Below are 24,446 nucleotides of genomic sequence, written 5' to 3' on the forward strand. Positions count from 1 at the left end.
TTATTAACTTGTGGGTTTTGTGAACCATTTATTTACAACTTTCCTCATAAACAACAATGATCATGTTTTAGAAGAGGTAAATCTTGTCTCACAAACCTGCTCCAGTTCTATGACAGGTTAATAGAAAGACGGAAAGTCTCCAGCAGTTATTAGGTGTTCAGTTAACAGCTTGATGGCCTGGGTGTCCCGTAGCTCAGTGGTAGCGCACTCAGCTCGTACAGAGGTCCGTGGTACAATTCCCTGTAAGGGTGGAAACAATAGGATGTGTTTACGTAAGACACATGTTGTCCCTGTTCACCCATCAGTAAAATAAGTACCTAGGTGTTAGTCGACTGGTGTGGGTCGCATCCTGGAGACAAAATTGACCTAATTTACCCGAAATGCTCTGCATAACAAGGGGCTTTCTATATAGTAGTATGTCACTGATGTCAGCTAGGACTGTATACCTTGTACATGTACTTGTAGAAATAAAGATTATTATTATTATTACTATTATTATTATTATTATTATTATTATTATTATTATTATTATTATTATTAGAGTCCCGTAGCTCAGTGGTAGCGCCTTCAGCAGGCATGGGGGCAAACAATAAGAATGTTTCTTTATACCTTTTGCCCCTCTTCACTTAGCAGTAATTAGGTACCTGGGTGTTAGTCGACTGTTGTGGGTGGCATCCTGGGGATGGCAGTATTCCTCAGATAGTGATGGACTTTAAAAAGAGCTGAGGTAGCATAAAAACTCTTAGCCTGTAACTTCATCTATGTAAAAAAAAAAAATCACACATATTGGACATATTGGTGAGGCGATCTGAAGACAGCTCTTGTTGTGACCGAAGTCTTAAGTTTTTGCATATATATGACAGTATATTGTATGACAATATTATATGCCATATTATATGACAGTATAATAAAAACTATATAGCGTGTACTCAACACTTGACGGTATATTCGCGCAGCGGATCAAAAAAACTGTACGATTTCCGGAGGCATTCATGGTGAAAAACGGAAGGAACCAAGGTGATACAGTGTCACAGCGAGACCGAGTTCGTCGGGAAGACAGTGGTTTGGTTGGTAGCGTTCTCAGGTTTCACTGAGGGGGTCGGGGATCGATCACCGGTACGGGTGAAAACGGTGGGCATGTTTCCTGACACCTGCTGCCCTTGTTCACCTAGTAGTAAATAGGTACCTGGGTGTTAGTCATCTTACACGTGCTGCCGCTGTTCACCTAGAAGTAGGTATGTGGCATGCAAAGAGTACGTAACCTTTATTCGGCGCATGTACACACCCTCACTGAAAGGCTATCTCCCCCAACCAGCGAACCAGGTACTAAGGGTTAACGATGGGGCCTCATCGTTCAATCAGTGCCCAAGTTCCAGCCAATGAGAAGATGGTTTTGGCAATCGCAGAGGTATTGTGGGTACCACACACCTGTCTGTCCTTGTCATTCCCATTCTAGAGCTGGTTGAAGCACGGTCTGCTCTCTAGTGGCTTCTATTCTGCCTTGCTTACCGTGGAGTGCACTAATACCTATTGTTGTACATAGTGTACATAATTCTGGTCTTACTTGGTGAAGGATAATGTAAGTCAAAAGTTTTTCTGCTGTGTTTATTTTGCTCCCTTTACACCCAGGATAACAGGCCTTTGGGACTCCTGGGTTGTAATAAGGTACCAGGGTGTTAGTCAACTGGTGTGGGTCGCATCTTGGGGGACAAGATTAACTTAAATTGCCTGAAATTTTCTGCATAACCAGGGGCTTTATATATAGCATGTAAGTGATGTCACTGCCAACTCTATTATTATTACTACTACTACTAATATGGTTACTACTACTATTACTAATATTATAACTACTACTACTATTACTAATAATACCACTACTACTATACCTTCCCTAGTGGTGTCGCACAAGTCCTTAATTGAGGCTTCAATAGTCTATTAATTATCAGAAATTTGCATCCCCTCGCCTATGTTCTATATCTTCCACTTTTTCTTCCTTCTTATACCCTTCATGATGGTAGATTAAAAAAAGTGTAGTAAGTCTCAGAGGTAAAAGTATTACTGTTAGAGGAAGAAAGTTTTAGGCAGTTTAAATATGTTTATCACCAAAATAATGTTATGTGTTACAAGGAGCAACTTAAGACACAGAACAGCATCTGGAAAGGTGAAATCACAGCCAACATAATGAAAAGGAAACCCCAAAATCCAAAGGAATTCAACCTCTGGAAACAACCTCGTAGTCAATAGCCGGAACCTTATATTATCCTTTCATACCTAGCAGCTTCCAACTCCCTCTCATTTGTAATAATTCCCCAATGATGTCTTACACAAACACACAATCTCCTGCATTTCCACCATCTTTCAAACCCCCAACCATAACCCCATGTTTGCAGCACAGTGCACTACCCTACTAATGCTCTGCAAATCGTATTCTCCCTTCCTGATGGTAAGCGTTTCAAGAGTGTAAGGCTTATAGTAGTAAACAACTCCCTCAACATTATCACAATCCTCCCCTCCCACTGCCATGTACTACTCTCCTCCCCTAAATGGCCCAGACTCATCTGCCACATCCATGAAACAATGCATCATTCATGACTAAAACGCTGCATTATCTTTAACACTCCCTTGCTAAACCATCCATCCCCTATACAACAACCTTCACCGGCCCTCCCTCACCCCACCACCATCCACCTAGTCACACCAACTCGAATGACAACAGTAAACAATTTCTCTTAGCTAGGTTATCCCCCTTTCCCTGGACTACAGAGTTTTAACAAACATCCTCCCGCCAGGACCACCACCATTACTGACAAATTAGTAACAGGAGAGTAAAGGTAATATATACGAACATATTACGCACTAAAAATAATATCAACAAACTTGAGGACAGACTCACCAGGGAAAAAACACAGCCACCAATATGGAGACAGAATATAAGAAAACAAGTTCATTTTACAAGATACAGAGACTGGTTAACATAGGTTATGTCATACATGAAAAAACCATAATTATGGAAAGCAGAAGAATTCCACATAAGAGAAAGAACAGAGAAAGGGAGATGTTGCTTTCACTGTCAGAAGACAATGAAGATTTGGGAAAAAGGTGAACCTGAACAAAGGGACTTCAGAAAAACAAAACAACAGATATCATCACAAATAATTGTGAAGCGCAGAGTAATAATGTCAGTAATATATGACACTCTCATCCATAGGTAACCTGGTCTGGAATACAAGGTCGAATATCAGGGTCACAATGAACCTCCTAGGACACATGAGCTCATGTACAATACACAGCTACTAATACTAGGAGACTTTAACTAATATAAAACAAAAATGGGAACTGCACTGGGCTGGGCACCAGATACTTGGAGGTAAGAATAAGAGGTATCCTGAGCCACAATACCAAGGATACTACAAGACTAAGAGGCGGAGGCGAGACAATCAGGTTGGACATGGATGTCTCCGAGGTTGATTTATAGCTCCTGGTACCACCACCTCATAGTACTTATCAACCTACTAAATTAATTCTTGACCTCCAGGAACTGACTATACTTACTCTTGCTACACAGTTCGACATTTGCCTCCATCACGTCTTTCTCTAGTGTCCCATTAACTCAACATCGTCAGATTATCTTCCCTCTCGAACCCTCAGAGTATCTTCTACGTCTTGATCAAGCCTCCGCCCTTAAGAATTTCACTAAGAGACGAATATGAGTATGACAGAGCATTTTCCGTTGAAAAGGAGTGGACTGACAAGTTGATTAATGAGACACATGTGCAACACTTGGGTATCCTTATCGTGGAAACGTTTCACCACACAGTGGCTTCATCAGTCCTATACAAAGGAGAATTGTGAAGATCAGAAGGAGTTTGAGGTAGCCAGTCCCTCAGCCTGGAGTAGCTGTAATCAATTCATTAGTCAAGACTGATGTAATCAAAACTCCAGGCTGAGGGACTGATTACCTCAAACTCCTTCTGATCTTCACCATTCTCCTTTGTATTGGACTGATGAAGCCACTGTATGGGAAAACGTTCCCTCAGTAAAGATACCCAATTTACTAATTTGTCAAGAGGAGTATATTTTGAACCAGGGTACACCACCAGTTAGCTTCATCACTGACCTCATCATGGCATGAGTAACACCCACCTCAGTACAGGTTTTACCCTGACGAAGTAAAAACCACCACCACCACCACCACCACCACCACCACCACCACCCCTGGTGCAACTCTCCTCTAGTGTTGCTGAAAATGGTAAGAAATATTAGTGTTGAATATTGCACCCATCCCTGGTTGTTTGGTATAATTGTGTGTGTGTGTGTGTGTGTGTGTGTGTGTGTGTGTGTGTGTGTGTGTGTGTGTGTGTGTGTGTGTGTGTGTGTGTGTGTTTCGTGTGTGAGTGTAGGTGTGTGGGCGTATGTGCGCAGGCGGGTACATCACTTTCACCAGTATATATCAGCTGGCAGTTGAAGGCTGCCCTCATCCGCTTACGAAACCTCTTCACTGATGTCTGTCTATGGTGTTTCTAGAACCAACCTGCCTGCCTACCACCTGCCTGCCAGCCACCTGCTTGCCTGCCTGCCACCTGCTTGCCTGCCTGCCACCTGCTTGCCTGGCTGCCATTTGCCTGCCTGCCACTTGCCTGCCTGCCACTTGCCTGCCTGCCACCTGCCTGCCACCTGCCTGCCACCTACCTGCCTGCCACCTGCCTGCCACCTGCCTGCCCACCACGGCCTACATGTAACTTTGTCCTTCAAGCGAGGTCCATCATTAAACACTTAACAACCTCTGAGTACACCTGCCATCAATACCAAACTTAACACTGTTGTGTGGCACCTAAGAGCCTAGTTTACGGTGAACCCGCAGTTCGAACTGCGAACTGTAGCTCAAGAACCAGCATTATAGAGGTCACAATGAGTCATTGTATATCATGGAATTCCCCTAATAATGGCATTCAAGTCTCCGTCCCTGACTTTCGCTTGGCTGATTTCATAGGACTGAAAAATTACTTAGGTGGGCTGAACTGGAATGACCTGACTAAGGGTCAGGTAGGTGGTGATGGTTGCCGATATGATGCTTTCCAGGGCATAGTTCTAGCTGCTCAGTCAAATTATGTTCCAAAAAGGGAAATCAGTTCAAACAAAAATGATCCTAAATGGATGAACAATAGATTAAAATATCTGATTGGTCAAAAGAGAGGCATATATAGGCAAATCAAAAGAGGAGAGGGGAATTAAGAAATCGATATATTCAGTTAAAGAGAGAAATAAAAAAGGGAATTAGAAAAGCAAAAAGAGATTATGAGGTTAAAGTTGCAAGAGAATCGAAGACTAACCCAAAAGGATTCTTTCAGGTATACAGAAGTAAGATCAGGGACAAGATAGGCCCGCTCAAAAGTTCCTCAGGTCAGCTCACTGACAGTGATAAGGAAATGTGTAGAATTTTTAACACATACTTCCTCTCAGTTTTTACACAGGAGGATACCAGCGATATTCCAGTAATGATAAATTATGTAGAACAGGACAATAATAAACTGTGCACGATTAGGGTCACAAGTGACATGGTCCTTAGGCAAATAGATAAATTAAAACCTAACAAATCCCCAGGCCCTGATGAACTGTATGCAAGGGTTCTAAAGGAATGTAAAGAGGAGCTTAGCACACCTTTGGCTAATCTTTTCAACATATCACTACAAACTGGCATGGTGCCAGATAAGTGAAAAATGGCAAATGTGATACCTATTTTCAAAACAGGTGACAGGTCCTTAGCTTCGAACTATAGACCAATAAGCCTAACCTCCATAGTGGGAAAATTTATGGAATCAATAATTGCCGAGGCAGTTCGTAGCCACCTTGAAAAGCATAAATTAATCAACGAATCTCAGCATGGTTTTACAAAGGGGCGTTCCTGCCTTACGAATTTATTAACTTTTTTCACTAAGGTATTTGAGGAGGTAGATCATGGTAATGAATATGATATTGTGTATATGGACTTCAGTAAGGCTTTTGACAGGGTCCCACATCAGAGACTATTGAGGAAAATTAAAGCACATGTAATAGGAGGAGAAATTTTTTCCTGGATAGAGGCATGGTTGACAAATAGGCAGCAGAGAGTTTGCATAAATGGGGAGAAATCAGAGTGGGGAAGCGTCACGAGCGGTGTTCCACAGGGGTCAGTGTTGGGCCCCCTGCTGTTCACAATCTACATAAACGACATAGATGAGGGCATAAAGAGCGACATCGGCAAGTTTGCCGATGACACCAAAATAGGCCGTCGAATTCATTCTGACGAGGACATTCGAGCACTCCAGGAAGATTTGAATAGACTGATGCAGTGGTCGGAGAAGTGGCAGATGCAGTTTAATATAGACAAATGCAAAGTTCTAAATGTTGGACAGGACAATAACCATGCCACATATAAACTAAATAATGTAGATCTTAATATTACGGATTGCGAAAAAGATTTAGGAGTTCTGGTTAGCAGTAATCTGAAACCAAGACAACAGTGCATAAGTGTTCGCAATAAAGCTAATAGAATCCTTGGCTTCATATCAAGAAGCATAAATAATAGGAGTCCTCAGGTTGTTCTTCAACTCTATACATCCTTGGTTAGACCTCATTTAGATTATGCTGCACAGTTTTGGTCACCGTATTACAGAATGGATATAAATTCTCTGGAAAATGTACAAAGGAGGATGACAAAGTTGATCCCATGTATCAGAAACCTTCCCTATGAGGATAGACTGAGGGCCCTGAATCTGCACTCTCTAGAAAGACGTAGAATTAGGGGGGATATGATTGAGGTGTATAAATGGAAGACAGGAATAAATAAAGGGGATGTAAATAGTGTGCTGAAAATATCTAGCCTAGACAGGACTCGCAGCAATGGTTTTAAGTTGGAAAAATTCAGATTCAGGAAGGATATAGGAAAGTACTGGTTTGGTAATAGAGTTGTGGATGAGTGGAACAAACTCCCAAGTATCGTTATAGAGGCCAGAACGTTGTGTAGCTTTAAAAATAGGTTGGATAAATACATGAGTAGATGTGGGTGGGTGTGAGTTAGACCTGATAGGTTGTGCTACCAGGTCGGTTGCCGTGTTCCTCCCTTAAGTCAATGTGACCTGACCTGACTCGGTTGGGTGCATTGGCTTAAGCCGGTAGGAGACTTGGACCTGCCTCGCATGGGCCAGTAGGCCTTCTGCAGTGTTCCTTCGTTCTTATGTTCTTATGTTCTTATTATACATATAATCATCTACATTATACAGAGTGCATCATGTAGATACAACCCACAAAACCTAATGTAGATTACCATTCTCACTGCGGATATTGGTTATTTACTGGGTTACAAGTAACAGCTGAATCATCTTTCATTTGTAAAATACAGGTACGGCCTCAGATACTTTATTACGAAGAATGAAGCGATTTGTCATTGCCTGTATGGTGTCGCTGAATGTTCATCTAAATGGATGCTTGGATGTATATGTTATATCTACAGGCAACAGTGCCAAACACTGCCTGTCATCCTACAAGCAACCATCTCTCTCTCTCTCTCTCTCAGTTCTGCAGATTTCCTACCTTTGTTCCATAAGTTGATAGCTACTGCCCAACCTCTGTTCATATTTCGAATGTTGTTCACAGCAATAGCTTTATTAAAATTAATTCATAAATGTGCACTTTACTTGGTATTAAAAAACAGCTGCGAGGACAGAAGAGGGTAAAGATGGAGCCACCTGTGAGTCTGGACTTGCATTTGCTCACTAAAAATAATTTTCCTAATATTGTGGAAGCCTGATGGCGATGGGATACAGACGGGAAATAATATATTGCCGCTGGAGTGTTGTCCTTGGGAACGCCACAACCAAAGTGAAACTTAGTGGCCGCTGTGTTCTGTTATATACATAACTGTGTTGTCACCACCACTGTCGACGGCTCTGCTGAGATGACAGGTTCACACATTTATATATGAACTCTGTTTAAATCGTAATAAACGACTGTAAATGAATAAACAGATAGACTGGAGGACCGAACCGTGACCCTGGTGGTGGAAGGTCCAGCTACGAGGCTTCTAATGTGATAGATTCGAAAAGTGAACCTGTGTTCATGTATTTGTCAGCAAACACACACACACACACACACACACACACACACACACACACACACACACACACACACACACACACACACACACACACGCACACACAGTGCAGAGGAGGGCCAGGAGCTATAAATCGACCCCTGCAACCACAATTAGGTGAGTATATATATACACACACACACACACACACACACACACACACACACAGTGCAGAGGAGGGCCAGGAGCTATGAATCGACCCCTGCAACCACAATTAGGTGAGTATACACACACACACACACACATAGAAAGGAGTGGATTATTAGTAGTAGTTTCATGGGGAGCGCAAAACCCGTAGGGGTTATACAGCGCCTGTATGGTAGGGGCACATGGAAGGCATTCAGACTTAATTCAGGGAATTGGAGCACATATCTAATTCCCTAGATCAAGGAACCTCCCGTGAGGGAAGAAAGGAGTGAAGCACCTACAAAGGGGTGGAGCACCTACAAAGGAGTGGAGCACCTACAAAGGAGTGAAGCACCTACAAAGGGGTGGAGAACCTACTAAGGAGTGAAGCACCTACAAAGGGGTGGAGCACCTACAAAGGGGTGGAGCACCTACAAAGGGGTGGAGCACCTACAAAGGAGTGAAGCACCTACAAAGGGGTGGAGCACCTACAAAGGAGTGAAGCACCTACAAAGGGGTGGAGAACCTACTAAGGAGTGAAGCACCTACAAAGGGGTGGAGCACCTACAAAGGAGTGAAGCACCTACAAAGGGGTGGAGCACCTACAAAGGAGTGAAGCACCTACAAAGGAGTGAAGCACCTACAAAGGGGTGGAGCACCTACAAAGAAGTGAAGCACCTACAAAGGGGTGGAGCACCTACAGAGGAGTGGCCTCATACATGACAACCAGCACGGTTTCAAGGATGGAAAGTCCTGAATATGTACTGAGAGGTTTACTTTAATCCTTATTATAGGGAATAAAGGTATTCTTGACTATTGGTTAGCAGGTTACACTCAGCTTCAATAATCTTACTGTAACCTTCAGCACCACCAACCAACACACTGACCATAACAATAAACAGTTTTTACAGGTTATAACAGCATATGAAAAAATGCGAGACATGTTATAAACCGATCTAACTACTGTAATAACATCCCTTCGTAATTACAACCAGTTGTATAACAACAATAATAATAATAATAATAATAATAATAATAATAATAATAATAATAATAATAATAATAATGTTTATTTTGACAGAATACATTGTTGCACTAAGAAATATAATAGTTGGGTGTGCATGCCAAAAGCCCGTTTGTATGCAGAGCATTTCGGGCAAATTTAAAATTAAAAATATTTCCTATTGCATGGTAGCGTCTGTAGGTGATGACCAACAGCGAAGATGGAGGATACAGTAAGCCACCGGTGTTGCCACCGTCCCATACAGATAACAAAACTTTGTTTTTCTGCTCTCCACTCGCTGTATTGTTTGTATATTTGTAACTGCCGGAAACATTCTCTGGAACAATGGTGTTCTGGCAGTCTGGAGCTTTCTTCCTGCCATTGTGTGAACTACAGTTGCAACGATGTTTGTGCGATGACGAGACAGTCACCCGCAGATATGAGTCCTTTGGTTTATGTGTGTGTGTGTGTGTGTAATTATCTATTCCTAGGTCCTGGAACACAACTATGCTCGTGGTGTCTCGTGCTCAGTAATTTTTTTCATTGTATCATATACTCACGATTGTTTAAGGAAAATCTTTCTTACCAGATTCTCAAGCACCGATTTTTTTCAATATTTTCTTCATCGCCGATGAAAGACACATTGACGCAATTGGTGCTCACACAATGGCAGGATGTAAGGTCCGAAACGCAGCCAGCGCGACACCATTGTTCTGAGGGCTCTTTCTGACAATTACAAATTTAAAAAATGATGTAGAGGTGGGAGAGTTTTCGTGATACACTCCAATAAGACTGTTGCTTTGGATGCTGGAGATGTTTACAATGTGATGCATCTCGTTGTAGTGAAGGAGAGAGTGAGAGATGGATGCTGGAGGTGTTTACAGTGTGATGCATCTTGTTATAATGAAGAGGAGAGTGAGAGATGGATGCTGGAGGTGTTTACAATGCGAGGCATCTCGTTGTAGTGAAGGAGAGATTGAGAGATAGATGCTGGAGGTGTTTACAGTGTGATGCATCTCGTTGTAGTGAAGGAGGGAGTGAGAGATGGATGCTGGAGGTGTTTACAGTTTGATGCATCTCGTTGTAGTGAAGGAGAGAGTGAGGGATAGTGATGACGTGATATTTTCACGACAAACGATGGTGATGCCATTATTTGAACAATACTACCAATAAAGATTCCCATATGTTGCACAGGTGTCTCATTCTACAAATACACTTGTACTGAGTGTGAATATGTTCAACAAGGTGGAGAGCCACTTCACTACGAAGGGTCTGGGGGTTAAGACGTGAGCCAGCTGCAAAGATCCAAACTGTTAGGAGAAAGTCAACCAAAGGATGTACACTCGCAGCTAAAAAGTGAGCTATCTCTCCAGGAGAGCTTGCACTTTCTAACATATCCGTAGCAGCCTTTTCCCTGAAGGGACTGTCTCAAATGAATTGTTAGCGAGACAGTTTCAGCTGGTCTTTTTGTCAGCGTTCAAGGAAGGTTATCTCACACGCTTCCTTTAGTGCAATTGGGGGTCATCCGCCCTGCCAGATTATATATATGTTCTGATGAAATTTCCCCCACCAGTCTGATTGATCCACTTGAGGATAAGGGGGCTGGCAAGGCAACTTGTGAGGTAGTACATGTGGCCAGTCGACTTTTTCTATTTTAGATGTAAAAATCATCATATTACAACCCTTATTACTCCGATCACAGCGCTGAGCCTGTTGCTCGCATGGACCATGTTTCGAGTCCCTCATCCATTCCTTCGTTCATTCACTGACAGCTGTTCATTACAATTTGGGCTTAAAGACTATATTGCTCTGAGGGGCATGACAGGAAGTGCCATGGAAGCTGTGGGGGGATGAGGGGGGTAAGACAGCAGTGCCACTACTAGCGGCGACACATACAACCATGTCACACAAGTGCAGGTTGTAGAATCATCCTAATGCAACTTTAGTGGCTGAATGGTTACAGTACTGGGCCTGCCACTCCCAGGCACCATGCTGGGCCTGCCACTCCCAGGCACCATGCTGGGCCTGCCACTCCCAGGCACCATGCTGGGCCTGCCACTCCCAGGCACCATGCTGGGCCTGCCACTCCCAGGCACCATGCTGGGCCTGCCACTCCCAGGCACCATGCTGGGCCTGCCACTCCCAGGCACCATGCTGGGCCTGCCACTCCCAGGCACCATGCTGGGCCTGCCACTCCCAGGCACCATGCTGGGCCTGCCACTCCCAGGCACCATGCTGGGCCTGCCACTCCCAGGCACCATGCTGGGCCTGCTACTCCCAGGGACCATGCTGGGCCTGCCACTCCCAGGCACCATGCTGGGCCTGCCACTCCCAGGCACCATGCTGGGCCTGCTACTCCAAGGGACCATGCTGGGCCTGCCACTCCCAGGCACCATGCTGGGCCTGCCACTCACAGGCACCATGCTGGGCCTGCTACTCCCAGGGACCATGCTGGGCCTGCCACTCCCAGGCACCATGCTGGGCCTGCCACTCCCAGGCACCATGGTGGGCCTGCTACTCCCAGGGACCATGCTGGGCCTGCCACTCCCAGGCACCATACTGGGCCTGCTACTCCCAGGGACCATGCTGGGCCTGCCACTCCCAGGCACCATGCTGGGCCTGCTACTCCCAGGGACCATGGTGGGCCTGCCACTCCCACGCACCATACTGGGCCTGCTACTCCCAGGGACCATGCTGGGCCTGCCACTCCCAGGCACCATACTGGGCCTGCTACTCCCAGGGACCATGGTGGGCCTGCCACTCCCAGGGACCATGCTGGGCCTGCTACTCCCAGGGACCATGCTGGGCCTGCCACTCCCAGGCACCATACTGGGCCTGCTACTCCCAGGGACCATGCTGGGCCTGCCACTCCCAGGCACCATACTGGGCCTGCTACTCCCAGGGACCATGCTGGGCCTGCCACTCCCAGGCACCATGCTGGGCCTGCCACTCCCAGGGACCATGGTGGGCCTGCCACTCCCAGGGACCATGCTGGGCCTGCTACTCCCACGGACCATGCTGGGCCTGCCACTCCCAGGCACCATACTGGGCCTGCTACTCCCAGGGACCATGCTGGGCCTGCCACTCCCAGGCACCATACTGGGCCTGCTACTCCCAGGGACCATGCTGGGCCTGCCACTCCCAGGGACCATGCTGGGCCTGCCACTCCCAGGGACCATGGTGGGCCTGCCACTCCCAGGGACCATGCTGGGCCTGCCACTCCCAGGCACCATGCTGGGCCTGCCACTCCCAGGGACCATGGTGGGCCTGCCACTCCCAGGGACCATGGTGGGCCTGCCACTCCCAGGGACCATGCTGGGCCTGCCACTCCCAGGCACCATGCTGGGCCTGCCACTCCCAGGGACCATGGTGGGCCTGCCACTCCCAGGGACCATGGTGGGCCTGCTACTCCCAGGGACCATGCTGGGCCTGCCACTCCCAGGGACCATGGTGGGCCTGCCACTCCCAGGGACCATGGTTCGAATCACCGTCCATCCTTATTAATTCATTTAATTTTTGTAGTTTTTCAATGCTTTATCTTGGGTTTATAATATATATATATATATATATATATATATATATATATATATATATATATATATATATATATATATATATATATATATATATATATTATGCACGTGTTTGAAAACAAAATATTTTAACTAAAAGATATTTTTCCAATATATGTAAAATAACGTATTAATTTTAAGTAGCAAACATCATTTTTTAAGTGAAGATAATTCGCTGAGTGAGAGTGATGAGTAACATTGGCTGAGTGATGGGTAACATTGGCTGAGTGATGGGTAACATTCGTTGAGTGATGGGTAACATTCGTTGAATGATGGGTAACATTCATTGAGTGATGGGTAACATTCGTTGAGTGATGGGTAACATTCGTTGAGTGATGGGTAACATTCGTTGAGTGATGGGTAACATTCGTTGAATGATGGGTAACATTCGTTGAATGATGGGTAACATTCGTTGAGTGATGGGTAACATTCGTTGAGTGATGGGTAACATTCGTTGAGTGATGGGTAACATTCGTTGAGTGATGGGTAACATTCGTTGAGTGATGGGTAACATTCGTTGAGTGATGGTAACATTCGTTGAGTGATGGGTAACATTCGTTGAGTGATGGGTAACATTCGTTGAATGATGGGTAACATTCGTTGAGTGATGGGTAACATTCGTTGAGTGATGGGTAACATTCGTTGAGTGATGGGTAACATTCGTTGAGTGATGGGTAACATTCGTTGAGTGATGGGTAACATTCGTTGATGGATGGGTAACATTGGCTGAGTGATGGGTAACATTCGTTGAGTGATGGTAACATTCGTTGAGTGATGGGTAACATTCGTTGAGTGATGGGTAACATTCGTTGAATGATGGGTAACATTCGTTGAGTGATGGGTAACATTCGTTGAGTGATGGGTAACATTCGTTGAGTGATGGGTAACATTCGTTGAGTGATGGTAACATTCGTTGAGTGATGGGTAACATTCGTTGAGTGATGGGTAACATTCGTTGAGTGATGGTAACATTCGTTGAGTGATGGGTAACATTCGTTGAGTGATGGGTAACATTCGTTGATGGATGGGTAACATTGGCTGAGTGATGGGTAACATTCGTTGAGTGATGGGTAACATTGGCTGAGTGATGGGTAACATTCGTTGAGTGATGGGTAACACTGGCTGAGTGATGGGTAACATTCGTTGAGTGATGGGTAACATTCGTTGAGTGATGGGTAACATTCGTTGAGTGATGGGTAACATTCGTTGAATGATGGGTAACATTCGTTGAGTGATGGGTAACATTCGTTGAGTGATGGGTAACATTCGTTGATGGATGGGTAACATTGGCTGAGTGATGGGTAACATTCGTTGAGTGATGGGTAACATTGGCTGAGTGATGGGTAACATTCGTTGAGTGATGGGTAACACTGGCTGAGTGATGGGTAACATTCGTTGAGTGATGGGTAACATTCGTTGAGTGATGGGTAACATTCGTTGAGTGATGGTAACATTCGTTGAGTGATGGTAACATACGTTGAGTGATGGGTAACATTCGTTGAGGGATGGGTAACATTCGTTGAGGGATGGGTAACATTGGATGAGTGATGGGTAACATTCGTTGAGTGATGGGTAACATTGGCTGAGTGATGGGTAACATTCGTTGAGTGATGAGTAACATTGGCTGAGTGATGGGTAAGATTGGCTGAGTGATGGGTAACACTGGTCAAGAGTGCGAGTAATGGGTAACGGTGAGTGAAGTTTTTAAAAGTCTTGGTTTTCTTACATTTCTTAAGAAGTATTGAGTGAAGGCGGCGGCGGCGCCTGTGACGTCACCACCCATGGATGCTCCCACTTTCACTTTCTCCTCTTCAGTTTCCCCATCAACGGTTAGCTACCATCTTGATGCTAGTTATGGGCTCGTGATCCAAGGAACTGCAGTTACCCCTCCCCTTCCTAGGATCAAACACAATTACCTCCCAGTCCTTGGGGTATGAAAATCCTCGTGTATATGATCTTAATCCACCTGTTTGGCCGCTCATCTGTTTCGATGTTAAATAAAATAATATTTCATAATGTTGGAAAATACTTACGATTCGGTTTACGATGAGAGGGAAGAAAAAAAATAGATAAAATATCACAGGGAAGGTAACACTGTACACTCTTCCTCCACGACCGGAACTAAACTGATCTCCCGGCAGCTCCCACTTGTTGTATTTATAGAAACGACAGGTGGTGGCTGTACGATCACCGCTCTGCAGGTGGCGGCCGTACGATCACAGCGTTCATACCTGCATGTTGCAGCCATATGAATGACGAAACATCATCGGGTACACAGCATTTTCCTGGCATTCTCAGCCGGTATCACCTTTCTTGTTAAGGTAACCTTACATTATGTTCCCTGTGTTTCCTGGCGTTCCACGTCTTCCTTCTTCAAAAATTAATATTTCATCAGCGACTCCTAACATAATAATTAATGCCAGGCTCTGGGATAATCTAACAAGCTCTGAAACCAGGCCTGCTTCAACCCCCCATCCCCAAACCACATGGCCCAGTAGTGGAGAATATAACCTCAACAATGCTTCAGAATGCATTGGGAAAGAACAAAGCGGGCCTCCTAGCAGTGAGAGCCCATCATTCAAGGGATTTCCTGCTGGCTGTCCCCTAACTCCTCCCTTGGCACACACCTCTACCCACAGACCATCTACATTGGTGTTCTTCGCCTTACCGCCCCTATTCTCGCCGAACACAAGTGTGTTTGCGGCAGTGAATCGACAGACCGATTTCGGAACCATGATCTTGTTTACAGTAGATCCCAGGGAAAAACTGCAAGCCATGAAGAGGTTAATAACATCATCAGCTGGATGTCCAGTAGTAAGGGAGTCATCTCAACTATGCAGATCTGAAGGCAAGCAGGTGGTGTGGGATTATATATGTGCATCCACACTAACTGATACCTATCTCCGGTACACCAGGGAGAAATGAGGGGCAGCTGCCAGCTTCAGGGAGTCCCAAAAATCTAGAAAATATTGTGAGCATGCCCATCATTATGTTTGTTCCCACAGGTTCAGAGACCCTTGGCCCATGGGGAAAGTATGCATCTAAGTTCATTAAGGAGCTAGGCAAAAGACCCATCAAGGTACCTATGGATCCTAGGACGGCTAGTTTTCTATTCTAGCGACTCAGCACTGCGGTTGACAGGTGTAATGCCCTGCTGTATCCTGGGTATGCGCCTCAGCTCTGAGGAGCTCGGTGAGAGTCTCACAATGTAGTCTGTGACAAATACGTAGCAATATATACTTGAAATGTATCCCTCAAACCTCATGTACTCTATATGCCATCTTTGTACCAGCAATGTATCTTTTAAATCTTTTGCACTATATATATATATATATATATATATATATATATATATATATATATATATATATATATATATATATATATAATCTTTGTTGCTCTGTGATGATAGAGATAGCTTCACAATACCTCCATTTCTCCTGTGTATGGAAGGGGCCATCATGAAAAATGGTTATTCCCAAGTAATAGTAACTACAGCTCTGCTGTCACTAAACCTTTGATGTTGTAGCTGATAAACCCTTAATGGAATTCTTGACATCCTCATTACCTTCTTGTAGTCTCTCAGGTCAAGCTGACAGATTTCAACACTATGTTTGAAACCCATCTTGTGTAATGATACTCGACAAGGGAACAGCTAATTTATTTCGCATTATGTAATTATCATTAAATATCATATAGAATAGGCTACCAACACTGGAAATTAGAACATAAGATAAGAAAAAAATAATTTCATGGTTCACAAAAACAGGCAAAATATCAATCACGAGTGCCAATAGCAAAGATCAACCCAGACTTTATAGTTCTCACTGAGATGAAGCTGACTGAGTTTGCTGAAATGATACCAGGTGCAATATTTGCCAGCAAGCCATCAAGTACTGAGGAAAGAAAGAAACAGGGGATAGGAAGAAGTAGCATTGCTAATCAGAAACCAGTAGAGTCTTGAGATGAGAGGGATAAACGAAGGTGAGTCAAATAACTATATAGTTGGTATAATCATGACTAGGAAACTCAATACAGTAGTAGCGGTAATTTATAAACAATAACCAAACAGTAGTAGACTAAGAAACATGAATACTTCACAGCAGTTGTTGACACCATACGGAAATCAGTAAGAAGAACCAATACAGCCACAGCAGAGCTACTGACCATTCAATATCTTAACCATGAAAAATATAGCGGGAGAATTGGGAGTCATATGAAGGACTGGTAACGTGGAGAGTTGAGATGATGGCAACAGCGATGGAATATTTTGTGACTTCATATTAGGCATACAACAACAAAGAAAGAATATGAACTAGCAAGGATGAACTTAATATTCACGATAAACACATCTGATGCAGGTAAATTAAACTATGAGAGGCTTCTGGGTGCTAACAACCATGCAACATTAATTTCGAATAACTTGTGGAAGAAAACTTCGAAAGAAGCATATTAGGTGAGCGAAAGTAAGAAACCAGAGCACAGGAGAGAGAAATCTGCAGGGATGACAGAGTTACTGAATGAAGTACATTGGGAAAAATAATGAGAGAATGGAGAACTTAGCTGCAAAGTGTCTGAAGTTGCAGGAGGAAGAATTCACACACAGAAGATGTGGACGAAATGGCAACAAAAGAGCCTGTGGTTTGCCCAAAGGTGCGTCAGGGTACAAAGCAGATGTGGAAAAGCATAGAAAGCAATGGACACAGAAACAGAAGGCAATGGACAGCAGAAAAAAAAGAGCAGCAAAAGTAAGGTATTAACCAAAACGTTTACACCGTCACAATTGGAAAACAAGACAAAATAAAGTCAGGGAAACAATTCTGTAAACAGGAAGGAGAGTTCACAATAAAGAAACACAAGATATAAAAAAAAGGTACAATAAGAGGTACTGGACCCTACACACACAACACAATAGGAGCTAAAAAAAAAAAAAAACTTCTGAGTTAGCTAAAATACAAATAAAAAAAATGGAATGTGACAATGTGTCACCGTTGGATTTAAGAGAAGAACCTGGAACATTGTGAAACCCCCAGTTAAAACCTACAAGTCAATGAATACAGAGTAATTGATAGAGTTGTGAAAGACAGCAAATGTAATCCCAATAGTTAAGGAGTTTAACAGGCAACGTTAAACGACAGGGCAATCTCACTGACATGCATATTATGTAAAGTAATGGAGAAGATAATCAGAAGAGTAGTGAAGAACATGGAGAAATATGATCTCAAACAACAACCAGCATGGCTCTACACACGAGCAAATCCTGTCTCAGACCTGTTGGAATTCCATGACAGTGTAACAGAAGTAAGTCAGTAGAGAGAGGGATAGGCGAACTTACTACAAGAAGGCGTTTGTCGGAGTGCCACACATCAGACCGTGCCCAGTACATGAGGAGTAAGCAGAAATAATAGGAAAGGCCCAACGATACTTCAAAGAACATTTAATAGAAAGGAAGTAAAAAATAAAGCTGTTTTCAGGAAATACTTGTCAGAATCGGCTGGCGTAACATTTAGGGTTCCACAAAGGTCGGTATTAGGGCAGGTACAGCTTTTTGGTATATATGAATAGCATACCAGAAGAAATGGACTCCGCTGCCAGTCATGTAACTAACTAAATGAGGTTGAATACAAAAAATGAGAAAGAAACCAGCAATAGTAATGAGAAACTGAATGAAAATGAGGAAAGAAAATTCGTCTCACGAAGTAGTACATCAAAAGCGTAGATTCTAAACTGTACCACTGCGAGGGTAGGTACGCAGGACCATTAAACTGTACCACTGCGAGGGTAGGTGCGCAGGATCATTAAACTGTACCACTGCGAGGGTAGGTACGCAGGACCATTAAACTGTACCACTGCGAGGGTAGGTACGCAGGATCATTAAACTGTACCACTGCGAGGGTAGGTACGCAGGACCATTAAACTGTACCACTGCGAGGGTAGGTGCGCAGGATCATTAAACTGTACCACTGCGAGGGTAGGTACGCAGGACCATTAAACTGTACCACTGCGAGGGTAGGTACGCAGGATCATTAAACTGTACCACTGCGAGGGTAGGTACGCAGGATCATTAAACTGTACCACTGCGAGGGTAGGTACGCAGGATCATTAAACTGTACCACTGCGAGGGTAGGTACGCAGGATCATTAAACTGTACCACTGCGAGGGTAGGTACGCAGGATCATTAAACTGTACCACTGCGAGGGTAGGTACGCAGGATCATTAAACTGTACCACTGCGAGGGTAGGTACGCAGGATCATTAAACTGTACCACTGCGAGGGTAGGTACGCAGGATCATTAAACTGTACCACTGCGAGGGTAGGTACGCAGGATCATTAAACTGTACCACTGCGAGGGTAGGTACGCAGGATCATTAAACTGTACCACTGCGAGGGTAGGTACGCAGGATCATTAAACTGTACCACTGCGAGGGTAGGTACGCAGGATCATTAAACTGTACTACTGCGAGGGTAGGTACACAGGATCATTAAACTGTACCACTGCGAGGGTAGGTACGCAGGATCATTAAACTGTACCACTGCGAGGGTAGGTACGTAGGATCATTAAACTGTACCACTGCGAGGGTAGGTACGCAGGATCATTAAACTGTACCACTGCGAGGATAGGTACGCAGGATCATTAAACTGTACCACTGCGAGGGTAGGTACGCAGGATCATTAAACTGTACCACTGCGAGGGTAGGTACGCAGGATCATTAAACTGTACCACTGCGAGGGTAGGTACACAGGATCATTAAACTGTACCACTGCGAGGGTAGGTACGCAGGATCATTAAACTGTACCACTGCGAGGGTAGGTACGCAGGATCATTAAACTGTACCACTGCGAGGGTAGGTACGCAGGATCATTAAACTGTACCACTGCGAGGGTAGGTACACAGGATCATTAAACTGTGCCACTGCGAGGGTAGGTACACAGGATCATTAAACTGTACCACTGCGAGGGTAGGTACGCAGGATCATTAAACTGTACCACTGCGAGGGTAGGTACACAGGATCATTAAACTGTACCACTGCGAGGGTAGGTACACAGGATCATTAAACTGTACCACTGCGAGGGTAGGTACGCAGGATCATTAAACTGTACCACTGCGAGGGTAGGTACACAGGATCATTAAACTGTACCACTGCGAGGGTAGGTACGTAGGATCATTAAACTGTACCACTGCGAGGGTAGGTACGCAGGATCATTAAACTGTACCACTGCGAGGGTAGGTACGCAGGATCATTAAACTGTACCACTGCGAGGGTAGGTACGCAGGATCATTAAACTGTACTACTGCGAGGGTAGGTACGCAGGATCATTAAACTGTACCACTGCGAGGGTAGGTACGTAGGATCATTAAACTGTACCACTGCGAGGGTAGGTACGTAGGATCATTAAACTGTACCACTGCGAGGGTAGGTACGCAGGATCATTAAACTGTACCACTGCGAGGGTAGGTACGCAGGATCATTAAACTGTACCACTGCGAGGGTAGGTACGCAGGATCATTAAACTGTACCACTGCGAGGGTAGGTACGTAGGATCATTAAACTGTACCACTGCGAGGGTAGGTACGCAGGATCATTAAACTGTACCACTGCGAGGGTAGGTACGCAGGATCATTAAACTGTACCACTGCGAGGGTAGGTACGCAGGATCATTAAAGTGTACCACTGCGAGGGTAGGTACGCAGGATCATTAAACTGTACCACTGCGAGGGTAGGTACGCAGGATCATTAAACTGTACTACTGCGAGGGTAGGTACGTAGGATCATTAAACTGTACTACTGCGAGGGTAGGTACGTAGGATCATTAAACTGTACCACTGCGAGGGTAGGTACGCAGGATCATTAAAATGTACCACTGCGAGGGTAGGTACGCAGGATCATTAAACTGTACCACTGCGAGGGTAGGTACGCAGGATCATTAAACTGTACCACTGCGAGGGTAGGTACGTAGGATCATTAAACTGTACCACTGCGAGGGCAGGTACGCAGGATCATTAAAATGTACCACTGCGAGGGTAGGTACGCAGGATCATTAAACTGTACCACTGCGAGGGTAGGTATGCAGGATCATTAAACTGTACCACTGCGAGGGTAGGTACGCAGGATCATTAAACTGTACCACTGCGAGGATAGGTACGCAGGATCATTAAACTGTACCACTGCGAGGGTAGGTACGCAGGATCATTAAACTGTACCACTGCGAGGGTAGGTACGCAGGATCATTAAACTGTACCACTGCGAGGGTAGGTACGCAGGATCATTAAACTGTACCACTGCGAGGGTAGGTACGTAGGATCATTAAACTGTACCACTGCGAGGGCAGGTACGCAGGATCATTAAAATGTACCACTGCGAGGGTAGGTACGCAGAATCATTAAACTGTACCACTGTGAGGGTAGGTACGCAGGATCATTAAACTGTACCACTGCGAGGGTAGGTACGCAGGATCATTAAACTGTACCACTGCGAGGATAGGTACGCAGGATCATTAAACTGTACCACTGCGAGGGTAAGTACGCAGGATCATTAAACTGTGCCACTGCGAGGGTAGGTACGTAGGATCATTAAACTGTGCCACTGCGAGGGTAGGTACGCAGGATCATTAAACTGTACCACTGCGAGGGTAGGTACGCAGGATCATTAAACTGTACTACTGCAAGGGTAGGTACGCAGGATCATTAAACTGTACTACTGCGAGGGTAGGTACGCAGGATCATTAAACTGTACTACTGCGAGGGTAGGTGCGCAGGATCATTAAACTGTACCACTGCGAGGGTAGGTACGCAGGATCATTAAACTGTACCACTGCGAGGGTAGGTACGCAGGATCATTAAACTGTACCACTGCGAGGGTAGGTACGCAGGATCATTAAACTGTACTACTGCGAGGGTAGGTACGTAGGATCATTAAACTGTACTACTGCGAGGGTAGGTACGTAGGATCATTAAACTGTACCACTGCGAGGGTAGGTACGCAGGATCATTAAACTGTACCACTGCGAGGGTAGGTACGCAGGATCATTAAACTGTACTACTGCGAGGGTAGGTACGCAGGATCATTAAACTGTACCACTGCGAGGGTAGGTATGCAGGATCATTAAACTGTAATCGTACTACTGCGAGGGTAGGTACGCAGGATCATTAAACTGTACTAATGCGAGGGTAGGTATGCAGGATCATTAAACTGTACCACTGCGAGGGTAGGTACGCAGGATCATTAAACTGTACCACTGCGAGGGTAGGTACGCAGGATCATTAAACTGTACCACTGCGAGGGTAGGTACGCAGGATCATTAAACTGTACTACTGCGAGGGTAGGTACGCAGGATCATTAAACTGTACCACTGCGAGGGTACGTACGTAGGATCATTAAACTGTGCCACTGCGAGGGTAGGTACGTAGGATCATTAAACTGTGCCACTGCGAGGGTAGGTACACAGGATCATTAAACTGTACCACTGCGAGGGTAGGTACGCAGGATCATTAAACTGTACTACTGCGAGGGTAGGTACGCAGGATCATTAAACTGTACCACTGCGAGGGTAGGTACGCAGGATCATTAAACTGTACCACTGCGAGGGTAGGTACGCAGGATCATTAAACTGTACCACTGCGAGGATAGGTACGTAGGATCATTAAACTGTACCACTGTGAGGGTAGGTACACAGGATCATTAAACTGTACCACTGCGAGGGTAGTTACGCAGGATCATTAAACTGTACCACTGCGAGGGTAGGTACGCAGGATCATTAAACTGTACCACTGCGAGGGTAGGTACGCAGGATCATTAAACTGTACCACTGCGAGGGTAGGTACGCAGGATCATTAAACTGTACTACTGCGAGGGTAGGTACGTAGGATCATTAAACTGTACTACTGCGAGGGTAGGTACGTAGGATCATTAAACTGTACCACTGCGAGGGTAGGTACGCAGGATCATTAAACTGTACCACTGCGAGGGTAGGTACGCAGGATCATTAAACTGTACTACTGCGAGGGTAGGTACGCAGGATCATTAAACTGTACCACTGCGAGGGTAGGTACGCAGGATCATTAAACTGTACCACTGCGAGGGTAGGTACGCAGGATCATTAAACTGTACTAATGCGAGGGTAGGTATGCAGGATCATTAAACTGTACCACTGCGAGGGTAGGTACGCAGGATCATTAAACTGTACCACTGCGAGGGTAGGTACGCAGGATCATTAAACTGTACCACTGCGAGGGTAGGTACGCAGGATCATTAAACTGTACTACTGCGAGGGTAGGTACGCAGGATCATTAAACTGTACCACTGCGAGGGTACGTACGTAGGATCATTAAACTGTGCCACTGCGAGGGTAGGTACGTAGGATCATTAAACTGTGCCACTGCGAGGGTAGGTACGCAGGGTCATTAAACTGTACCACTGCGAGGGTAGGTACGTAGGATCATTAAACTGTACCACTGCGAGGGTAGGTACGCAGGATCATTAAACTGTACCACTGCGAGGGTAGGTACGTAGGATCATTAAACTGTACCACTGTGAGGGTAGGTACACAGGATCATTAAACTGTACCACTGCGAGGGTAGTTACGCAGGATCATTAAACTGTACCACTGCGAGGGTAGGTACGCAGGATCGTTAAAGAAACGGAGAGTCCAGGAAAAAAATCTCAAGAGTGGGGAGACCACTGCCTGCAACACAGGTACCAAGTGAATCAGTTAAACACTTCCCTGACTGAAAAATGAAATGCGTGAAGATGGGCTGAGGGGAGCAACATATCCTCAGTACCTGAGGGAAGCAAGATGAATGCAGATTAATGGGATCGCTTTGCTTTATAAAAGCTGGTGGAGGACGCAGTTTAAAAAAGATACACACGAATCAAGAAGCGTGGAAGGGGGGAAATGGCACGGTCTTGAAAACTCTTAGATTAGAAGTGAGAGAGAACGAGAAAACTGTGGAAGAGGACTAATGGAAAAATGCAAACCTCATGAAAACTGATGATACAATAGAAATGATCTGAGGACCGTAGAAGAAACTGAGAGGGAATGAGAGATAAACTGAATAATGAGACACTTGTGCAATAAGTGTCTCATAGTCGGTTTCCTAAACCATTTACAAGAGGCAAATTGCCACGGGGTTGAAAAACAAATTAGTGAACTATAAAATGGACAGAACGAATACAAATGAGAATTAAAACACTAAGGATAAATATTAGAAAATAAAGAAAGAGATAAGAAAGATGTTAGGCATAATTCTCAGAGAGTTAAAGAAAAGCTTAATGTTTTAAACAACAACAATAACGAGACACACCAAATAAATAGTGAAAGAAAGATTGAACATTTATTGATGATTAACTTAAGGGAAAGACACGTTAAACAAGTAGCAGCACTGGAAGCAGCAACTCATATAAGATTGTACAAGGTAGGAGCCAGATTCTAGAGGTTAGGTTAGGTAAGATCTGTCATATGATGACCCGCAGCTTGAGCGTTTGGGTCATCTGACCGACGTCTTCCGCTGGCTTACCCGTCCACCCCTTTAATAGTTATGGTCATAAATATAACCATTAGGTAAATATCGGAAATTCTACAGTAAAATAGGGTTGTGATACTGGCAGGAATCTGGGTA

The 24,446-nt window shown here is 44.7% G+C and overlaps 1 protein-coding gene across 3 annotated transcripts in view; it reads right to left on the reverse strand.

The window, feature by feature from the left end:
• Positions 1–15,007, reverse strand: part of LOC128692712 (serine protease inhibitor 88Ea) — a 53,020-nt gene extending 38,013 nt beyond the window's left edge. The window contains exons 1-2 of one of the 3 annotated variants that reach the window (XM_053782024.2): positions 14,863–14,976; positions 97–240 (exon numbers count right to left, since the gene is read on the reverse strand). Coding sequence is in view for 1 of the 3 variants with exons in the window: in XM_053782022.2 (XP_053637997.1) it covers positions 14,556–14,612 (57 nt within the window). In the remaining 2 variants the exon portion in view is untranslated. Of the gene's footprint in view, positions 1–96; positions 241–14,555; positions 14,696–14,862 lie in introns of those variants that run through there. The other 2 variants (XM_053782023.2, XM_053782022.2) reach the window with 2 other exon arrangements.
• Positions 15,008–24,446: the final 9,439 nt, after the last annotated feature.

This window comes from Cherax quadricarinatus, chromosome 30 (assembly GCF_038502225.1).
Source record: "Cherax quadricarinatus isolate ZL_2023a chromosome 30, ASM3850222v1, whole genome shotgun sequence".
Classification (NCBI taxonomy): domain Eukaryota; kingdom Metazoa; phylum Arthropoda; class Malacostraca; order Decapoda; family Parastacidae; genus Cherax; species Cherax quadricarinatus.